We start from the raw sequence: 18,753 nt of genomic DNA, 5'->3' as shown, positions 1-18,753 counted from the left end.
GAAAGGAAGGGAATATTACTTTTACCTATTGCTACAACTATCTCTACCAAGCACAAAGTTCCAGGCAAAATAGTGCTATGAAAGATATAGTACAGTTCCAATAATTATCTTGCCTGACCTGTGCACAATTCTGCAGGAAAAAATAGTTGAGTTCATTTCTGTGTCTTTGCTCATCTCTGAAAATTTGAGTAGAGTATCTGATATTCTCTTATACTGAGTATCTGATATTCTCTTATATTGAGTAGAGTATCTGATATTCATCTTCCTCTCCTGTTACATTACTTTAACAAAACTTTATGCGTATTGTGGTAACAGTCCCTTAATTATTTGTAGTTGTTCTTGTCTATCAAGCTCTACCTTATTTCCCCTTCCACTCCACTTAACCTAGACTACAGAGTCAACTATGTGAAATATGTCAGACACGCCAAAAGCACTCATCTACTTCTATTACTCCTCTAACATTTTCTTTAGCTTCTAACACACAGCCTAACAATTCATTTTCTCCCTCTTACTTAGCTTCTCCAATTAGGGATGTTACTTGACCATGATCACTATATTCTCTACAAGTTTACTCTCACCTTTACCTTTATTTGGGCTTTCAAACAAATTCCTGATTAACTCTTTCCTCCTGCATACAAAGATCCTTCCATATTTTCTCAAATTCCCAACCTCATTTCCATCATTTGTTCTCAGATAATTTACACAGAGAGATAAGTAATCAGATATGAACTCAATGGCTCTCTTCTTATATTAACATTTTTATTTCCCTACTAAGGAACAATGGTCCCCATTTTTAAAGCCAACCTTATGCTCTTAAAATATTTTCTCTTGTTTCATCCTGCATATTTTCATTTTTTTCTGTATTCCCATCTGGCTCCACGCCAGAACTCATGACCCTAAGATCAGGACCCTGAGATCAAGACCCGAATGGATATCCAGTCAGACGCTTAACTGACTGAACCATCCAGATGCCCCTGTATTTTTCAACTTCATCTTTATTCTTTTTTTAAAAAGATTTTATTTATTTATTTGACAGAGATAGAGACAGCCAGCGAGAGAGGGAACACAAGCAGGGAGAGTGGGAGAGGAAGAAGCAGGCTCATAGCAGAGGAGCCTGACGTGGGGCTCGATCCCACAACTCCGGGATCACGCCCTGAGCCGAAGGCAGCCGCTCAACCGCTGTGCCACCCAGGCGCCCCACATCTTTATTCTTTTTTTTAAAGATTTTATTTATTTATTTGACAGAGAGAGTGAGAGAGAGACAGAGAGAGCACCTGTGCGCTGGGCCCATGAGCAAGGAGAGAGGCAGAGGGAGAGGGAGAAGCAGGCTCCCCACTGAGCAACAGGGAGGCCGACTCATAGTTCAACCCCAGGACCCTGTCATGACCTGAGCCAAAGGCAGACCTTTCACCAACAGAGCCACCCAGGTGCCCCTCATCTTCATCCTCATTCCTAATCTGTCTGCGTCATCTTCAGGATCTCCTTTTTACTTGCTCCTTTTCCTTACACTACAAAAACACTCAGGTGTCCATATATATGTATATATGTGTAAATACATATATATATTAATATATACATACACACACGCATACATATGTACACATATTATACACACACACACACACACATTTAAATTTGCTATTTCTTGGGGGTGGAAGCTAGTTCTGTTTATCCCCTTCTCTTCACCTCAAACTTCTAACAGTTACTTGATGTATTACACTTGGAGTTTTATTTCAGCCCTCTATTGTATAACCTCTTTAAGATTTTAAGCCTATTATAGTGGTTTGAATGTCGACTACCCTAAAAGATATGTCCACATCTTAATCCCTGGAACCTGTGAGTATTACCTTCTGTGACAAATAATGTGATTTAGTTTAGGGTTCTGAGAGAAGGAGTTCAGCCTGGATTACCCAGGTGGGCCCTAAAGTGCAATCACATATATCCTTATAAGGCAAACATATAGATAAAAAGATATGCAGAAAAGAAGGCAATGTGACCAGGGAGACAGAGATTGGAGGGGTGTAGCCACAAGCCAAGGAATGCTGACAGCCATCAGAAGGTACAAGAGACAACAGATTGCCCCTTCGAGCTCCAGAGGGCACAACCCTGCCAATATTTGCATTTTGGACTTCTGGTCCCCAAAATGGTGAGGAAATAAAGTTTTGTTTGTCTTAAGCCACCCAGTTTTTGGTAATTTGTTATAGCAACCCCAGGAACGAACGTACTTATTCACCTAAACTCTTTACTTGGACATGTTATTCTCATTTTTTAATCTCTCTTTTCTGATTTTATCCTTTCCTAAAGATTTTTTCCATAAGGGAATTACTCCCAAATCTAGATCTATAATCTCCCCTGAGTTCCAGACCTGTATTTCTTTTTTTTTAAGGTTTTATTTATTTATTTCTCAGAGAGAGAGAGAGAGTGAACAAGCAGAGGGGGAAGCAGGCTCTCCACTGAGCAAGGAGCCCAAAAGGACTCATCCCAGGACCCGGGGATCATGAACGGAGTCCAAGGCAGATGCTTAACCAACTGAACCACCCAGGCGTCCCAACACCTGTATTTCCAATCACATTGGCATTCTCTAGAATCTTAGGAGTAACATTTTCTTAAATGTTTCTCTCCATTTGCTAGCTTGATAAGCATACACAAACTGTTTCTTCAACTGTATTCTGAATCTTGGTTAATGGCAATCTCATCCTCCCAGATGACCAAATTAAAAAAGTTAGTGTCATCCTGTATTTTTGTCTTTCTCTTATCATTTGTAATGAATCATTCATTCTTAGGTTGCTTCTACTTTGCTAATGCCTCTTGTACATGTTCCTTTCAATCCATTTCGACTGTCATGATTTACTTCCATTACTTGATACCTAGAATATTATAAAAATTTCTTTACTAGCTTTCTTACCTTCAGAATCTCCCCTGTTCCATCCTTCAAGTACACATTCACTAGAGCAAACTCTGTTCATTTATTCATACTTATCTGTCCATCAGTAAAACCTTCCAGTTGAAAAGTTATCTTTCAAGGTACTCTTTAATAAAACATGCCTAATCTCTGGAGCCCACCCCCACTTTCACCTTGTAGGGAATCACCTAGGCGGTTTATTTCAATATTGTATATGTATTCAAAAATTATTGATTGGGGGTGCCTGGGTGGCTCAGTCAGTTAAGTATCTGCCTCTGGCCTAGGTCATGATCTCGTGGTCCTGGGATCAAGCCCCACACCAGGCTCCCTGCTCAGCGGGGAGGCTGCTCCTCCTTCTCCCTCTGTCTCTGCGCCCACTCATGCTTGCTCTCGCTCTCTCTCTCAAATAAATAAATAAATAAAACCTTTAGGAGCCCGTGTAAAGGAATCCAGTTAACAGTATCTGAAAATTATTTGCACTAACCTTGCAAATATTCTCTGATCATGAAATTAAGTTCAAACTTAAAATAAATTTAAGAGTTACCAAACACCTATGCAGTTTTTACTCTTATGTACTAATATTTTTCAAGGCTAATAATTCATATAGGAAAAATGATAGACTAAGAAAGTTTAAAATCTGGCGATCCATAACCACCATTTCATTTTTATATCTCACTAATGAACATGAAACTTCAAGTGAACTTTCAAATGAAAGTTTCAAATGAACATGAAATACACAAAAAGTTCAAAATGACTAAGAATGATCATACCACAGAAGATGGTCCCTGGTTTAAAAGATAATACGAAGAAAAAAGAAAGGATGTATTTATACCTTAACAAAGGTTATTAAAGGAAACAGGTATACTTAAATAATATCAATGACTTACTTCACTGGAAGGATTTAAACAATCTTCTCCTGACTGTGGAAGACAAGGACTGAAGGCCATGAGGTCAGTCTTGGGCGGGCCCTCCCCAGAGCACACCCTCTGCCGCCTCTGCTGCGAGTACGACCAGCTCCCCACCGCGCTGGAGCACACGGAGCGTGGGCTTCCCAGGCCCGCACGCGCCCTCCGTGGGCGGCGCCGAGCACCGCAGCGCCGTGTACAGCAGCAGCGTCAGCACCAACAGGCTGGACACGGCGCAGATGGCGATGATCAGGTACACGTTGACATCCACCAGCGCCGCCTCCGCGCCCGCCGCGCCCGCCAACACCCGCGACGACGCCTTTGGCGCCTGGCCGCTCTCCACCAGCGACAGCANAAGGCCATGAGGTCGGTCTTGGGCGGGCCCTCCCCAGAGCACACCCTCTGCCGCCTCTGCTGCGAGTACGACCAGCTCCCCACCGCGCTGGAGCACACGAGCGTGGGCTTCCCAGGCCCGCACGCGCCCTCCGTGGGCGGCGCCGAGCACCGCAGCGCCGTGTACAGCAGCAGCGTCAGCACCAACAGGCTGGACACGGCGCAGATGGCGATGATCAGGTACACGTTGACATCCACCAGCGCCGCCTCCGCGCCCGCCGCGCCCGCCAACACCCGCGACGACGCCTTTGGCGCCTGGCCGCTCTCCACCAGCGACAGCAGCACGGTGGCCGTGGCCGTCAGCGCCGGCTCGCCGTGGTCCTTCACCAGCACCAGCAGGCGCTGGCGCGCCAAGTCCGCCTCGTCCAGGCTGCGCGTCGTGCTGATCTCGCCCGTGTACAGCGCCACGCGGAACGGGCTGCGCGCGCCCCCCGCCGCCGGCTGCAGCTCATACGACAGCCACGCGTTGTAGCCAGAGTCCGCGTCCACCGCGCGCACCTTCGCCACCACGTGGCCCGCGCCCACCGACCGCGACACCAGCTCGCTCAGCGCGCCGCCCGCGCCGCCCGCCCCAGGCCGCAGCGGCAGCAGCGCGGGCGCGTTGTCGTTCTCGTCCAGCACGAACACCTGCAGCGTCACGTTGCTGCCCAGCGGAGGCACGCCCGCGTCGCGCGCGCTCACTTGGAACTGCAGCAGCTCCAGCTCCTCGTGGTCCAGCGGCTGCAGCGCGTACACCTTGCCGCTCTCCGCGTGCACCGACACGTAGCTCGACAGCGCGCGCTCGCCCACGCGCCGCTCCACCAGCGAGTAGGACACCAGCGCGTTCTCCTGCGCGTCGGCGTCGCGCGCAGACACCGTGAAGATGTGGCAGCCGGGCGGGTTGTTCTCCTTCACGAACACCGTGTACTCGGGCTGCGCGAATGCCGGCGCGTTGTCGTTCACGTCGGCCACTTCCACGGACACGCTGGCCGTGGCGGAGAGCGAAGGCGAGCCTCCGTCCCGCGCGGTCACTACTAGAACGTAGTTCTCCACGCTCTCTCGGTCCAGGGCGCTGTCCAGCACCAGAGAATAGTAATTCTTGAAGGTGGACACCAGCTTGAAGGGGACATGGGGTATGAGTGAGCAGGTCACCTGCCCGTTGGCGCCAGAGTCACGGTCGGACACGCTGATCAAGGCGATGACCGTGCCCACCTGAGCATCCTCTCGCACCGGAAGCGACAGCGAAGTGATCATTACCTCAGGGGTATTGTCATTCAGATCCAGAACTTCCACTAGGACTGTACAATGACCTGCCATGGAAGGAATCCCTTTATCAACGGCGTTAACCTGAATTTCGTACTCATTGTTCTCTTCAAAATCCAATTTCCCATAAATTCTGATTTCACCTGTTTCTGAATTTATTGAAAACATGCATTTCTCACTCACCGGCAAAATCAGTCTGATTCCATAGGAAATTTCTCTATTCACCCCTTCGTCTAGATCAGAAGCGTTTAGCTGAATCACTCTTGTACCGTTTGGGACATTTTCAAACAGCACTACTTTATAGCCAGGCTTGTCAAACTCCGGAGCGTTGTCATTCACATCCAGAATGCTTATTTTAATCTGAACAGATCCTGTCAGCTCCGGTTTACCGCCATCCTGGGAGGTCAGGAGTATATTAAGTTCTGGAGTTTCCTCTCTATCCAATGACTTCCGTAGTACTAGTTCAGGCAATATACTTTTATCGTTTTTCGTTATTATTTTAAGAGTAAAATACTCATTTAGACCTAACCTATAGGTCAGAAGAGAGTTTACGCCGATATCCGCATCGGAAGCGCCCTCCAGAGGAAAATGAGAATCCAGAGGAGCAGATTCAGAAATCAGTACCTTTTGTTCTTCTTCTCTGAATACCGGAGGATTGTCGTTAATGTCCTTCACCTCCACCTCCACATGGAAAACCTGCAGCGGCCTGTCCACGATCACCTCCAGGTGGATGCTGCACTCCAGACTCCGCCCGCACAGCTCCTCCCGGTCGATCCGAGAATTCACAAACAAAATGCCATTCTGCAGATTTACCTCCAGAAGGTCCCCGTGGCCTTTGGACGCCACCCGGAACAGGCGCGGCACCAGCTCCGCCAGCTCCAGCCCCAGGTCCTGGGCGATGCGGCCCACGAAGGTGCCGTGTTTGGCCTCCTCCGGGACCGAGTAGTGGACCTGGCCGCTCCCGGGTTCCCAGACTGCAAGGAGCAGAAGCGACAGCAGCAGATTCGGGGCTCCTGGACCTCCTCTCCAGGAAAATACCATTGTAGTTAACAAGATCTCTGAAGGAGGACTGTTGGTTTTTAGGGATCGCTCACCTGCGAACCTTTATGAGCAGTCTCCCTTTCTGCAGGTATATATATATAGTAAAATTTACCCAGCTTTCCGGTCAATATGGCGTCGATCCTATTCTGTCAATGGTTGGAATCTGGGCGCGGAGACAAAATTTTTCCTTTTCACCTTCTGAGTGTACAGCGACATCATGTGACTGATTATGTAAGTACAAGAAAGATCCTGAGGTTCTTTTCGGTTTAGCCACTTCCAGGGACACTTTAAATTTTTTGACTTTTGGATATTTTTGTGGATTGTTTGTAAATACCTATTTCTTACTGTATAAGATACTAGTACCAAAGCACAGTCATTTCTATTATACTGCAGTTTTAAAAATATTCTGCTTCAAAGTCTATCATAAAATAATTACTGAAATACAGAATGTCAGAAGCTACTCTGCCTATCATGGAGAATAAAATAAAGAATAATATACATCACCCTTAACCTTATTTTGCTTACAATTCACACTTGTAGTGACTTTTATCCTTCACATTGTAGGACTTTAGGAGAAACCCAAGAATTCCTGCACTTAGCAAAGAAAAAGAAACTAAAGTATTTCTATTAACTGAATATTTCATTCATATAAGTTATTTTATTCATACTTCTGTTGGATATAAAAATTCATCATAAATATGGAACATGTTGTTGTTTTTGGTTCCTTGATGCTCAAATGTGATGACTTTTCATACAACCGTTCTCATTCCTGTAACATCTTAAAATGAGGCCTGGGTACAGATCCTGTAAGGTTTTACTCTAGCAGAAAAAAAGCATTTTCATGTAAAATGTTGAATCAAATCCCCTAAATTTCACAATATTCTAAAGTGGCTGTGGAGCCCTAATATGAAAAAGATCTGTGAGATGTTTTGGAGCCCAGTCTCTCTGACTAGAATCAAAAGAATATAAACTTCATAATGAACTTTTGGTTTCCCTTTAAATGCTCCCTTCAGGTCACTTAGTAGTCACTCAAAATCTGCTTCTCTTCAGAAAATCAGAATGGTGACTATGATGCAAGGGAGAATCAAAGGACTTTCCATAATTTCATTAATTAATTCAAGATCAGCTTTAAGGGAAAACAAAACAGATAAGAGCCCACAGCTAATTGTGAACAATTAAGTACAGCATTTATAAGCTCATTAAAATTCAAGTCAAAATCTTTAAGCCAACAATTTGTCACCATTCCTTTTAATATAATAATGAAAGGAAGTGAGATAAGAAATCTTTATAGAACCAGAAAGTAATAATCAATAATCTTTCTACAAGTAAAAGATAACTTAAATCAACTATAAAACTGGCTCTTAAGTAATCAAAAAATTTTGAATTTTGATTCTATTGGACTATTTAAATTGTCTAATATCACTACCATGCTTTTTCATTTTCTATCTTCCATTTTCAAAAAAAGTCAATGTACAGGGGCGCCTGGGTGGCACAGCGGTTAAGCGTCTGCCTTCGGCTCAGGGCGTGATCCCGGCGTTATGGGATCCAGCCCCACATCAGGCTCCTCTGCTATGAGCCTGCTTCTTCCTCTCCCACTCCCCCTGCTTGTGTTCCCTCTCTCACTGGCTGTCTCTATCTCTGTTGAATAAATAAATAAAAAATCTTTTTAAAAAAAAGTCAATGTACAATGATTGCTAAGAAACTTCATTGAAAAGTAGCGTGTTCTGTAGTCTTCACACAGTTAGACATAATTAAATTACTAAAGAGATAGGAACATCTAAAATTAGCTTAATACTTAAACAGTTGAACTAGAAAATGGTTGAAATTATAATTTTACACCATCAAATGTAATCCTGAAATTAAGAATAAGTATAAAAGACACAAAGTTTGTAGAAAATAGCCCATACAATTTGAAATTATCTTAAAATGTGCATCAACTACTTATGTACTGCAAAAGTAATAATCTGCAAAAAATGTAACATGTACTTAAAATATTCCAACATCTTTGTTTATTAAATTTAGATGACACTGAGTCATTCTAAGAACCTCATTTGGAGATGGATAATAATGTGTGCCCTACCTAACATTCACATTTATATGTTTACAGTTTTATAAATGATACGATGGTTTAATCTTTCAAGTCTGAAATATTTTATATATTAATTTGGTTGCCTACTATAGAATAAAGAAATTTTAGCCCCTAAGGCTAAAGGGGAGCATAGCCACATATGAATTTCATCAAATCCTCAAAGAAATCAGTGACTCTGCCACCCTATATATAGCTAAGGATCACTGAATTAGAAGAATGACGTATGGGTAAACGACCTTTGGTAGAATCATCAGATGTGATTACAGCACATGAAAAGAAAATTTCACAAACATTAGAGATAAACCATTTAAAGGCAGAAAATTTAAATTGCCAGATGAGCGAAAATGATAATTTTCACTTCACTTTAATAGACTTAATATTTTCCTTTCTAGATGAATCCACAAAACGTAGGACCGCCAACCAGCATATGTTGCAGATATTATAAGACTATATGCATGTCTTCAGCAAGTTTGAAGACTTGATTGAGTGATATGAATAACTTTATCTGCCTAGTAAAGTTTGTAAGCATAAATCTGGGGGTTCTGTTTGACTAAGATGTGGATAAATCCACACCCATTACATGCAATAAAATAAATCGACAGAACTTTTAAGTTACATTATTTCAAAGAAACCACCACACAATAACGCAAGACTGAATTTTTAACTGCAAATAATATGAAAACAGGTTTTATCTTATCAATTGAGGCAAAACTAAAGGTTATTTAATGGAAAATAAGTGTACGATCCATGTTTAACACTACAGAAAAGGGTTTATCTTTTCAGACTTAATGAAGAGAGCATTCAATCTAGCCTGAATTGAGAAAAGTCAAACGATCTAATAATGTGAAAATATTAAAGCAAAAGGCTGTGTTAAAGGACACAGTAATTATCTACAGTAGGGAGGATTAGAGATGAAATAAGTGGTCTAGGTACATCACTGAGAATTAGAAATAATTACTAATAAAACGCTGACAGGAGAGTCATTTTTGCATCTTCTTTTAACGTTTTCTACCAAAACTTTTGGAGAAATAGGGCATTTATTGGCCAAAAAAAAAACCCCAAAACAAAAAAAAAAAAACAAACAAAACCACCCTGATTTATCTCATTATTAAAATTGGATTTTTATCGGTTGGCATTTCACTGACAGAAACTGTTCTCTAAAACATTTATACTCGTTTAAACATTAATAATCAAAATACAGAGTATTCATTAAAATTTTCTATGAAATAAAGTGGATTTTTAAAAAGTTAACAAGACTTCAAAAGAAGAGGAATCTATAGAACTATAGAACTCACCTGCCCAGGGTGATTTGATCCTGCGTCCTGCCTTTCCCCTTCGACTTCTCTATCCGAACCCGGAGGTAGGCAGGGGCTGAAGGCCATGAGGTCGGTCTTGGGCGGGCCCTCCCCAGAGCACACCCTCTGCCGCCTCTGCTGCGAGTACGACCAGCTCCCCACCGCGCTGGAGCACACGAGCGTGGGCTTCCCAGGCCCGCACGCGCCCTCCGTGGGCGGCGCCGAGCACCGCAGCGCCGTGTACAGCAGCAGCGTCAGCACCAACAGGCTGGACACGGCGCAGATGGCGATGATCAGGTACACGTTGACATCCACCAGCGCCGCCTCCGCGCCCGCCGCGCCCGCCAACACCCGCGACGACGCCTTTGGCGCCTGGCCGCTCTCCACCAGCGACAGCAGCACGGTGGCCGTGGCCGTCAGCGCCGGCTCGCCGTGGTCCTTCACCAGCACCAGCAGGCGCTGGCGCGCCAAGTCCGCCTCGTCCAGGCTGCGCGTCGTGCTGATCTCGCCCGTGTACAGCGCCACGCGGAACGGGCTGCGCGCGCCCCCCGCCGCCGGCTGCAGCTCATACGACAGCCACGCGTTGTAGCCAGAGTCCGCGTCCACCGCGCGCACCTTCGCCACCACGTGGCCCGCGCCCACCGACCGCGACACCAGCTCGCTCAGCGCGCCGCCCGCGCCGCCCGCCCCAGGCCGCAGCGGCAGCAGCGCGGGCGCGTTGTCGTTCTCGTCCAGCACGAACACCTGCAGCGTCACGTTGCTGCCCAGCGGAGGCACGCCCGCGTCGCGCGCGCTCACTTGGAACTGCAGCAGCTCCAGCTCCTCGTGGTCCAGCGGCTGCAGCGCGTACACCTTGCCGCTCTCCGCGTGCACCGACACGTAGCTCGACAGCGCGCGCTCGCCCACGCGCCGCTCCACCAGCGAGTAGGACACCAGCGCGTTCTCCTGCGCGTCGGCGTCGCGCGCAGACACCGTGAAGATGTGGCAGCCGGGCGGGTTGTTCTCCTTCACGAACACCGTGTACTCGGGCTGCGCGAATGCCGGCGCGTTGTCGTTCACGTCGGCCACTTCCACGTACATGCTAGCTGTGGTGGATAGCGAAGGCGAGCCTCCGTCCCGCGCGGTCACTACTAGAACATAGTTCGCCACTCTCTCTCGGTCCAGGGCGCTGTCCAGCACCAGCGAATAGTAATTCTTGAAGGTGGACACCAGCTTGAAGGGGACGTTGGGCGTTAGAGAACAGATCAACTGTCCGTTGGCACCGGAGTCACGGTCAGATACACTGATCAGCGCAATGACAGTGCTAGGCTGAGTGTCCTCTCGTACTGGGAGAGACAGGGAAGTCACAGTGACTTCAGGGGCATTATCATTAGCGTCTAATATTTCTACCCAGACTGTACAGTGACCTGCCATTGGGGGATTCCCTTTATCTGTGGCCTGTACTTCAATTTCATAAAACTTGTTTTCTTCATAATCTAAAGATCCATTGACCCTCACTTCTCCGTTATTTTCATCTAGTGTAAATAAGAGTTTTCCATTGGGCTTAACTGACATCAAGGAGTAGGTTACCTCCCCATTGACTCCTTCATCTCGATCTGTGGCATTTAGCTTTATCACAAAAGTTTCTTTAGCTACGTTTTCCATCAATCTCACCTTATATTCTGATTGCTCAAATTCCGGATCATTGTCGTTAATATCCAAGACTTGGACAAAAAGCAGAACGGTGCCAGTGAGCTCTGGTTTTCCCCCGTCTGCAGCTGTCAGTAGCAAATTAATTTCTGGAGTTTCCTCTCGATCCAGGTATTTCTTTAATGTAAGCGACAGTCTTTTAGTCTGCTTACTATGTGTTGGTGATTCTAAAGAAAAATACTCATTTTGACTTAGTCTGTAGGTCAATAGAGCATTCTCTCCTATATCCGCATCAGAAGCTCCCTCTAGAGGAAAATGAGAGTCAGGTTGCTTAGATTCAGAAATCAGCAGCTTTTGTTCTCTGAGAGAGAACACCGGTGGATTGTCGTTAATGTCCTTCACCTCCACCTCCACATGGAAAACCTGCAGCGGCCTGTCCACGATCACCTCCAGGTGGATGCTGCACTCCAGACTCCGCCCGCACAGCTCCTCCCGGTCGATCCGAGAATTCACAAACAAAATGCCATTCTGCAGATTTACCTCCAGAAGGTCCCCGTGGCCTTTGGACGCCACTCGGAACAGGCGCGGCACCAGCTCCGTCAGCTCCAGCCCCAGGTCCTGGGCGATGCGACCCACGAAGGTGCCGTGTTTGGCCTCCTCCGGGACCGAGTAGTGGACCTGGCCGCTCCCGGCCTCCCAGACTGCGAGGAGCAGAAGCAACAGCAGCAGACGCCGAGTGCCCAATCCCCTTCTTTGAGAGCGGAACATCGCATACGACATTGACTTCCAAAATAAGGTTCTTTACGCTTACAGTACCGGGGACTCCAGTTTGAGGTTAAAAATCTAGCTGAATTTTTGAGCAGTTTCAAAGAATCCTTTAACAGTAGTGTTCGGCACGATGGAGTCGTTTTTTGTATGGGGCGTTCCTGGCTGTTCAGACCAACCCTGGAAACAACTATTTCCACCAAGTAAAGAGCGACACCTTGCGCCTGAATAGTAAGTACTGTACACTACTTTGTATGCTACAGAATTTTACTTAAAGAGAAAAATATAACTTCACATGTTTCATTTTATTTTATCCTCAATATTTCCAAAGTACTTATTGAGGGGACATTCGTAGTATAAGTCATATTGAAGGTGATGGTGTGTGGAAAATAACATTTTATTCTAAACATTGAAATTTTTGTTCCTATATTTGATTTAGAATTAAACAATTCTTCTTTTACTCTCCTACACAATACACATAGAGTTTAGTTCTACAGGTAGCCTTATGAAAAACTAGGGTTAAACATTTCCTAAAGATATTGCTTCTCATATTATAATGTTATCAAATTTGAATTGTTTTATTTCTAGTCTCTTTTGTTACTTTGGCTGCTAGGAAACTCAAAGACAAATTTGAGATTTTAGTAACAACTTTTTAGTCTTTAAGTTCTGTATGTTATGTTCTTATCTCTGTGCATTTGCCCTCTATTCATATCTATTTTCTTTAGTTCCAATTCTTTTTTATTTACTTTTAATTGCATTTTTGTTACAAGCAATCTTTTATCCATTGAAAAACAAAAATATGTTTTCAAATTTAGTGTTTAAAACATAGACTTCACAATGGAAAAGTCTATGGATGTAGAGGAAATTTATATTTGACACACATGATTTATCAGGGAAGTCACATTGCTAACAGTATAATATGAGGTATCAAAATGACAATTTATTGATGGTGTCAATGATATGGAAGAAGGTGTCTTTCAATTATAAAATAAATTTTATTATAATTCAATGAAATAAATAAAAATCACCATGAAAATATATGTGCCATGTTGGTATTTCCAAGATGCCAACATTGGTTTTTGTATATCTGCCAAGATATATTTATGAAAATAGATGACTGTCTTTTCATTCACTTCACAAATGTTTATTAAGCACCTCTGAGGACCAGGCACAGGAGAGGACCAAACAAAGAGACAAAACAGTTGATAGGAAATTCCATTAGAGAGGGCATAGCCTGAGCATGGAAGGCTTGACCATATCACATCAAAGAACTGGACTTGACCTTGGGGGCACTGAGGAGCCATTGGATGTGCTAGACCAAAAGAGTAAGGGAAGGCTTAAGAGAGCTGAGACTGGCCATGTATGCAAGGTGGATTGAAGGGGAGAAGACCAGAAGCCAGGAGATCAGCAGGGAGCTGTTGTAGCATTGTAGGTGTGACATGAGGTAGGCTAGCGCATAGCAGAGTTCCCAGCACACAGTGGGCGCTCAATAAATAGTTGAATGACCTGTTTCCTGTTGAAAGAATTCTGGATTTGGGATCATAAGTTCATCTAAACAAGGGAAACAATTTCTAAATATACCTCTTCTAAATGTGAACTTCTCTCTCTCTCTCTCTCTATATATATATAATAAACAATTCAACTAAGTGGCAAGTGACTTTAATGTTTGTGTAAATTCAATTTCATAAAATACCAAGTAGAAAATGGGAATAGTTGATACGAGCTATCACTGCCTGAAGATAAATTTGGTTATGTGAGTTTGTCTTTTCATATAGCCTTGGTTTTAAGGATGTCAAAAGAGGATCCAATGGAAGTTTAAAGTAGAAAGTGATTTATAAATATTTATAAATATCAATTTATAAATAAATATGACTCTAGCTTGAGTATTTTGCTGTATGATTTTGATGGTTCATCTCCAATTAAAAAATATTGAAATGGCACATGAAAAAATTACTAGTATATTTATTTTTGTGTTAGTATTTTTCTTTATCTTGAATACACACACACACAATTGCTAATTTCAGATCTTGTTCCATTTTTTTTCAAATTTACTTTTTCCCTATTTATCATCTTTCTAGAACTCTTAGTAAATGCAAAATTATTTTCTTAAAAAAACTAATAAAGCAAGCAGACTTGTCACTTTTTATTAACACTGAATTATGTTATGAATCTGTGAAACAATCAGTTATAAGGGCCTCTAATCAAAATACAACATTAGACTACATTAACAGTAGACTTAACATACCTTCTGAAGCCTGTTAGATTTATTTTAGAGAAAAAGTAAGCAAGAGATCTCCAACCAGTTCATTATGGACATTGGGGATTGAGATGGTATGTGCAATATGGAATCTTCAAAGGTAGATAGAGAGATGAACATCAGAAAGTTTACCCAAGGTAGATAATATTACATATCTGAATTAAAACCAGATGTTAATTTAGCAATTACTTTCCCAGTAATATGGTATTTTTTGAGTATATGAAAGGACACTGGATGAACACCAAGTCATAAAAGAATTTGATATATTGTATAAACCAATGACACATCATTTGCATTTTAGCTGTGTTATTTCAGATATCACCATCTCAACTAATCCATATAAAAGAGATTATGCTATCTTTGAACTCATCTTTGGGCATAAGCTTGAGATCTGGCAATAAGCTAATGCCAAGAAGTTCACATCAATATTGTTATTAACATTGATTTTGTAAAACTGATTGAAAAACTGAAGAACTTTGTGCCTGACTTTTACTAAAACAATCTGGTTAGTCTTTCTTTAAGATTTATTTATTTATTTTAGAGAGTGAGTTCTTGGGCAAGCAGGGGGAGGGGCAGAGGCAGAGAAACTCAAGCAGACTTCCCGCTGGGCATGAAGCCCAAGGTGGGGCTTCACAAGGGGCTCCATGAGAGGCCCCATGAGGGGCTGGATCCCATGACTGTGGGATCATGACCCCAGATGAAATCAAGAGTCAGGTGCTCAGGGGCGCCTGGGTGGCACAGCGGTTAAGCGTCTGCCTTCGGCTCAGGGCGTGATCCCGGCGTTATGGGATCGAGTCCCACATCAGGCTCCTCTGCTATGAGCCTGCCTCTTCCTCTCCCACTCTCCCTGCTTGTGTTCCCTCTCTCGCTGGCTGTCTCTATCTCTGTCAAATAAATAAATAAAATCTTTAAAAAAAAAAAAAATAAAATAAAAAAATAAAAGNCACCCAGGCATCCCAATCTGGTTAGTCTTAAGTTTCTACTGTATGTCCTGCTAGTCATATACTAAAGTGAATGGTTTAATGTTCTATTAGTCCTAGTCACCCACTAAATGCCACATAACGGTCTAGTAATATTATTATTGAAAACATAAAACAGAGAAACAAATCTTGAAACCATTCTTGGACACCCAGGAGGTTCTTCAAAATCAATAGATTAGAAATACTATCCAACATTGTATTAACAAAATTATAGGATATACTTATTGATGTTCACTCTTTGTTATCATGGCTTATTGAAGTATACACAGTTATTTCATCACAGATCATTTGTTCAGTCAGCACAAATCTCACAGACAACAATAAGACTGAAGAAGACTGATTCTGAAATACCCACACACATTCAAAGATTTTCATGAGAGGGATATCTGGGTGGCTCAGTTGGTTAAGCATCTGCCTTCAGCTCAGGTCATGATCCCAGGGTCCTGGGATCCAGTCCCACATGGGGCTCCTTGCTCAGTGGAGAGCCTGCTTCTCCCTCTGCCTGCTGCTCCCCTGCTTGTGTGTGCTCTCTCCCCCTCTCTCTTTGACAAATAAATAAAATCTTTACAAAAAAGAAGATTTCCATGGGAAATATTCCACCTTTTAAGCTCTTATTGAAGTATGCAGTTTTGGAAACACTTACTGAATTCTTTGTTAATATCCAGGATCCTGGAAATAATCATATTACCACTTACATTTGTCCAAAACATTATCCTTATTCACAACATAAAAAGGATAGGGTCATTTTCATACTGTTATTTGGCTTTGGTGTTCTGCTAGAATGTTGCAGATCACAGTCTTCTGGGTTTTCTCATACATTAAATGATTCTTCTTATTTATATTACTTCCAAACAATGGATACCTAGTCCCTACAATGGCAACTCTTCATTACCTACATTATTTACATTACATTGAATGATCCAGAGACTTATCTCAATGTGGCATTGCAACAAATGATAATGATGTTCATGAACTCTTCTGAGAAAATAATCACTTAACAAAAAAAAAATCTCAATTCTCATCTCAATTATGGCATTGTACAAAATTAACTCTGAGGATAATCATGAAGGTTTTTTCTTAAGCAAAACAGAAAGAAGGGTTCACCTGTATATACTTTCTGCTTGATTTTCCTAGCCATAACTATGTCTGATCAGAGAAAAAACTTACTGTAGAAAACTCGACAGCGAATAAAAGAATGGCTCTAGAATCTAAAAGATATACATTTGAATCTCATTTTTACCATGTACTAGCTGGATGGCAGTAGACAAGCTAGAAAAGTATCTTACCATCTCTTAGTTCATCTTTAAAATTTGGATAGTCATGTGCATTTTATAAATTGTTATAAGGATTAAATTATATTATGTATTTTAAGTCCTTCACACAATGTTCTAATAAACAGAAAGACTTCAAATAGTAGTGGTCTATTTATAGTTAGTGATTGATTGATTGGTTGTTCTTGTTCTACTTTGTAGCTATGGGTGAAGAGGATTTCAGTATGATAAACTAGGGCATGGTTTTTCGTTTTCAGAAAATTTCCTAATATTCATCTTCATGGAAATCATCCTTTTTTTGTGGGTAGAAAATGGTGATTAATGCCTCCTCAGCATTTCTATTAACTATACCCAGTCCATAACATGGTTCTCCTACACATGTAAATATATCATATATAATTTATTTCTCCACACAATACAGGTAAAGGGTTTCTAACTTGTACACTGGAGAGGAAAAAAAAACAAAATAAACTTTCACATCAATTGATTTAGATGCTTATAGCTCTAAATACAAGTTCTCTGTGATCTCTTTAAAGAAAACAATTCACATGAGTTTGCATCAAATGTATCCAAAGTATACAATATCAAGTTGTGAAATGTGATCAACAACACCATTGTTAAACTGGAAGTGACTTTATAGATATTCCATGGTTATTATGCATAAGCTATTTAAATCAATGTCATCTCAAAGACCTAGTGGCTTGGTGGACACAGGCAACAGTACCACCTTTCCCCATGGAAAACTCTCTTAAACTCAAAGCACAAAGAAGTGTGAATTTTCCTACCCTACCCTAAAATACTTCTCTAAAGCCTCACAATGGGTACCATGAATGGAAGAAACATAAATATGATCAAATATCAAATAAATCTTCAACATCAAATAAATATCAAATCTTCAAATATCAAATAAATAAAATAAATCAAATAAAAAAGGAAATCAATGAATTAATCTGGAGGAGAGCAGCAATAGATTCAGCAGGCAATTAGCAAAACTGAAATTACACTAGGAAGTAAAGAAAAAATGTAGTTTATCGGAAACAGCTGAAGACTATGAAGAAAATAAGCAGGAAATCATGAGATGATTAAAGACAAAAAAGTAAAGTCCTCCCCAAAGTTAAGGCTGAAACTTCACCCAGTATCTCAAAGAAGCATCCCATTGATTATAAAGAAACAAAATTATTTATAAAAGGAAGCCACCTCAACAGCCCATGCCCATTAGTAATAAACTTACAGCTTGTAGGAAGGTATTTCAAATTCAAAATAACTAAATTATGAAGCTATGCATTATTATGGTAATTTTTAATACATGAACACAATGAGTGGAGGTCACCAATTAGAACAAGGAAATGAATAGAAAAAGTGAACTTGCTGCAAAATTGAGAACTACAATATTTAAGCTTTGCCTACATCCTCCACTTCCCATCAGTGATCCTTACCTGCATGACTTAGCTTTCTTTATTTACAGATAGCTTCAGCCGTCTATTTCATTATTGCTATTACCACCACTATTCTTATTTCCAACAACTAGATAATGTTCCTGCTGTGTTCATGAAGTCTTCACTGAAAGCAATAAAAATGGCTAGACTTCCAGTGTGTTTTAAAATAAACCAGCCCAAGAAAACAAAACAAAAATAAATAAATGAAGCAATAAACTTACACTAATGTCGCTGAACATACTATGAGATTGACATCAACAGGCATTAAATACATTAAGAATTACTATACTTACATCATTCCCGAAAATCCCCTGTTGTTCTCCGCTATCTCCAGAACTTGAACCAAGAGGAACACTAGGGCTGAAGGCCATGAGGTCGGTCTTGGGCGGGCCCTCCCCAGAGCACACCCTCTGCCGCCTCTGCTGCGAGTACGACCAGCTCCCCACCCGCGCTGGAGCACACGAGCGTGGGCTTCCCAGGCCCGCACGCGCCCTCCGTGGGCGGCGCCGAGCACCGCAGCGCCGTGTACAGCAGCAGCGTCAGCACCA

The 18,753-nt window shown here is 42.4% G+C and overlaps 3 protein-coding genes across 3 annotated transcripts in view; all 3 read right to left on the bottom strand.

The window, feature by feature from the left end:
* LOC117801371 (protocadherin alpha-3-like) overlaps positions 1-18,753 on the bottom strand; it is a 46,278-nt gene that overhangs the window by 952 nt on the left and 26,573 nt on the right. Inside the window, 2 exon segments of the mRNA XM_034655628.1 lie at positions 3,790-3,939; positions 3,941-4,150. Of these exon segments, the coding sequence (XP_034511519.1) occupies positions 3,790-3,939; positions 3,941-4,150 (360 nt within the window).
* LOC117801479 (protocadherin alpha-10-like) overlaps positions 1-18,753 on the bottom strand; it is a 94,241-nt gene that overhangs the window by 73,021 nt on the left and 2,467 nt on the right. Inside the window, exon 2 of the mRNA XM_034656137.1 lies at positions 18,499-18,753. Within this exon, the coding sequence (XP_034512028.1) occupies positions 18,560-18,753 (194 nt within the window). The 3' untranslated portion in view covers positions 18,499-18,559. The remainder of the gene's footprint in view (positions 1-18,498) is intronic.
* LOC117801478 (protocadherin alpha-11-like) lies at positions 5,340-12,448 on the bottom strand. Its single transcript, XM_034656135.1, has 2 exons — positions 9,868-12,448; positions 5,340-5,489 (listed from the first exon to the last, which is right to left on the bottom strand). The coding sequence occupies exons 1-2, from the start codon at positions 12,274-12,276 to the stop codon at positions 5,472-5,474; spliced, it is 2,427 nt and encodes an 808-aa protein (XP_034512026.1). The 5' UTR covers positions 12,277-12,448; the 3' UTR covers positions 5,340-5,471.

Source organism: Ailuropoda melanoleuca, chromosome 3, assembly GCF_002007445.2.
Source record: "Ailuropoda melanoleuca isolate Jingjing chromosome 3, ASM200744v2, whole genome shotgun sequence".
Taxonomy (NCBI): Eukaryota; Metazoa; Chordata; class Mammalia; order Carnivora; family Ursidae; genus Ailuropoda; species Ailuropoda melanoleuca.
Note: the sequence above shows the minus strand (reverse complement) of the source record. Positions and strands in the feature narration are given on the sequence as shown.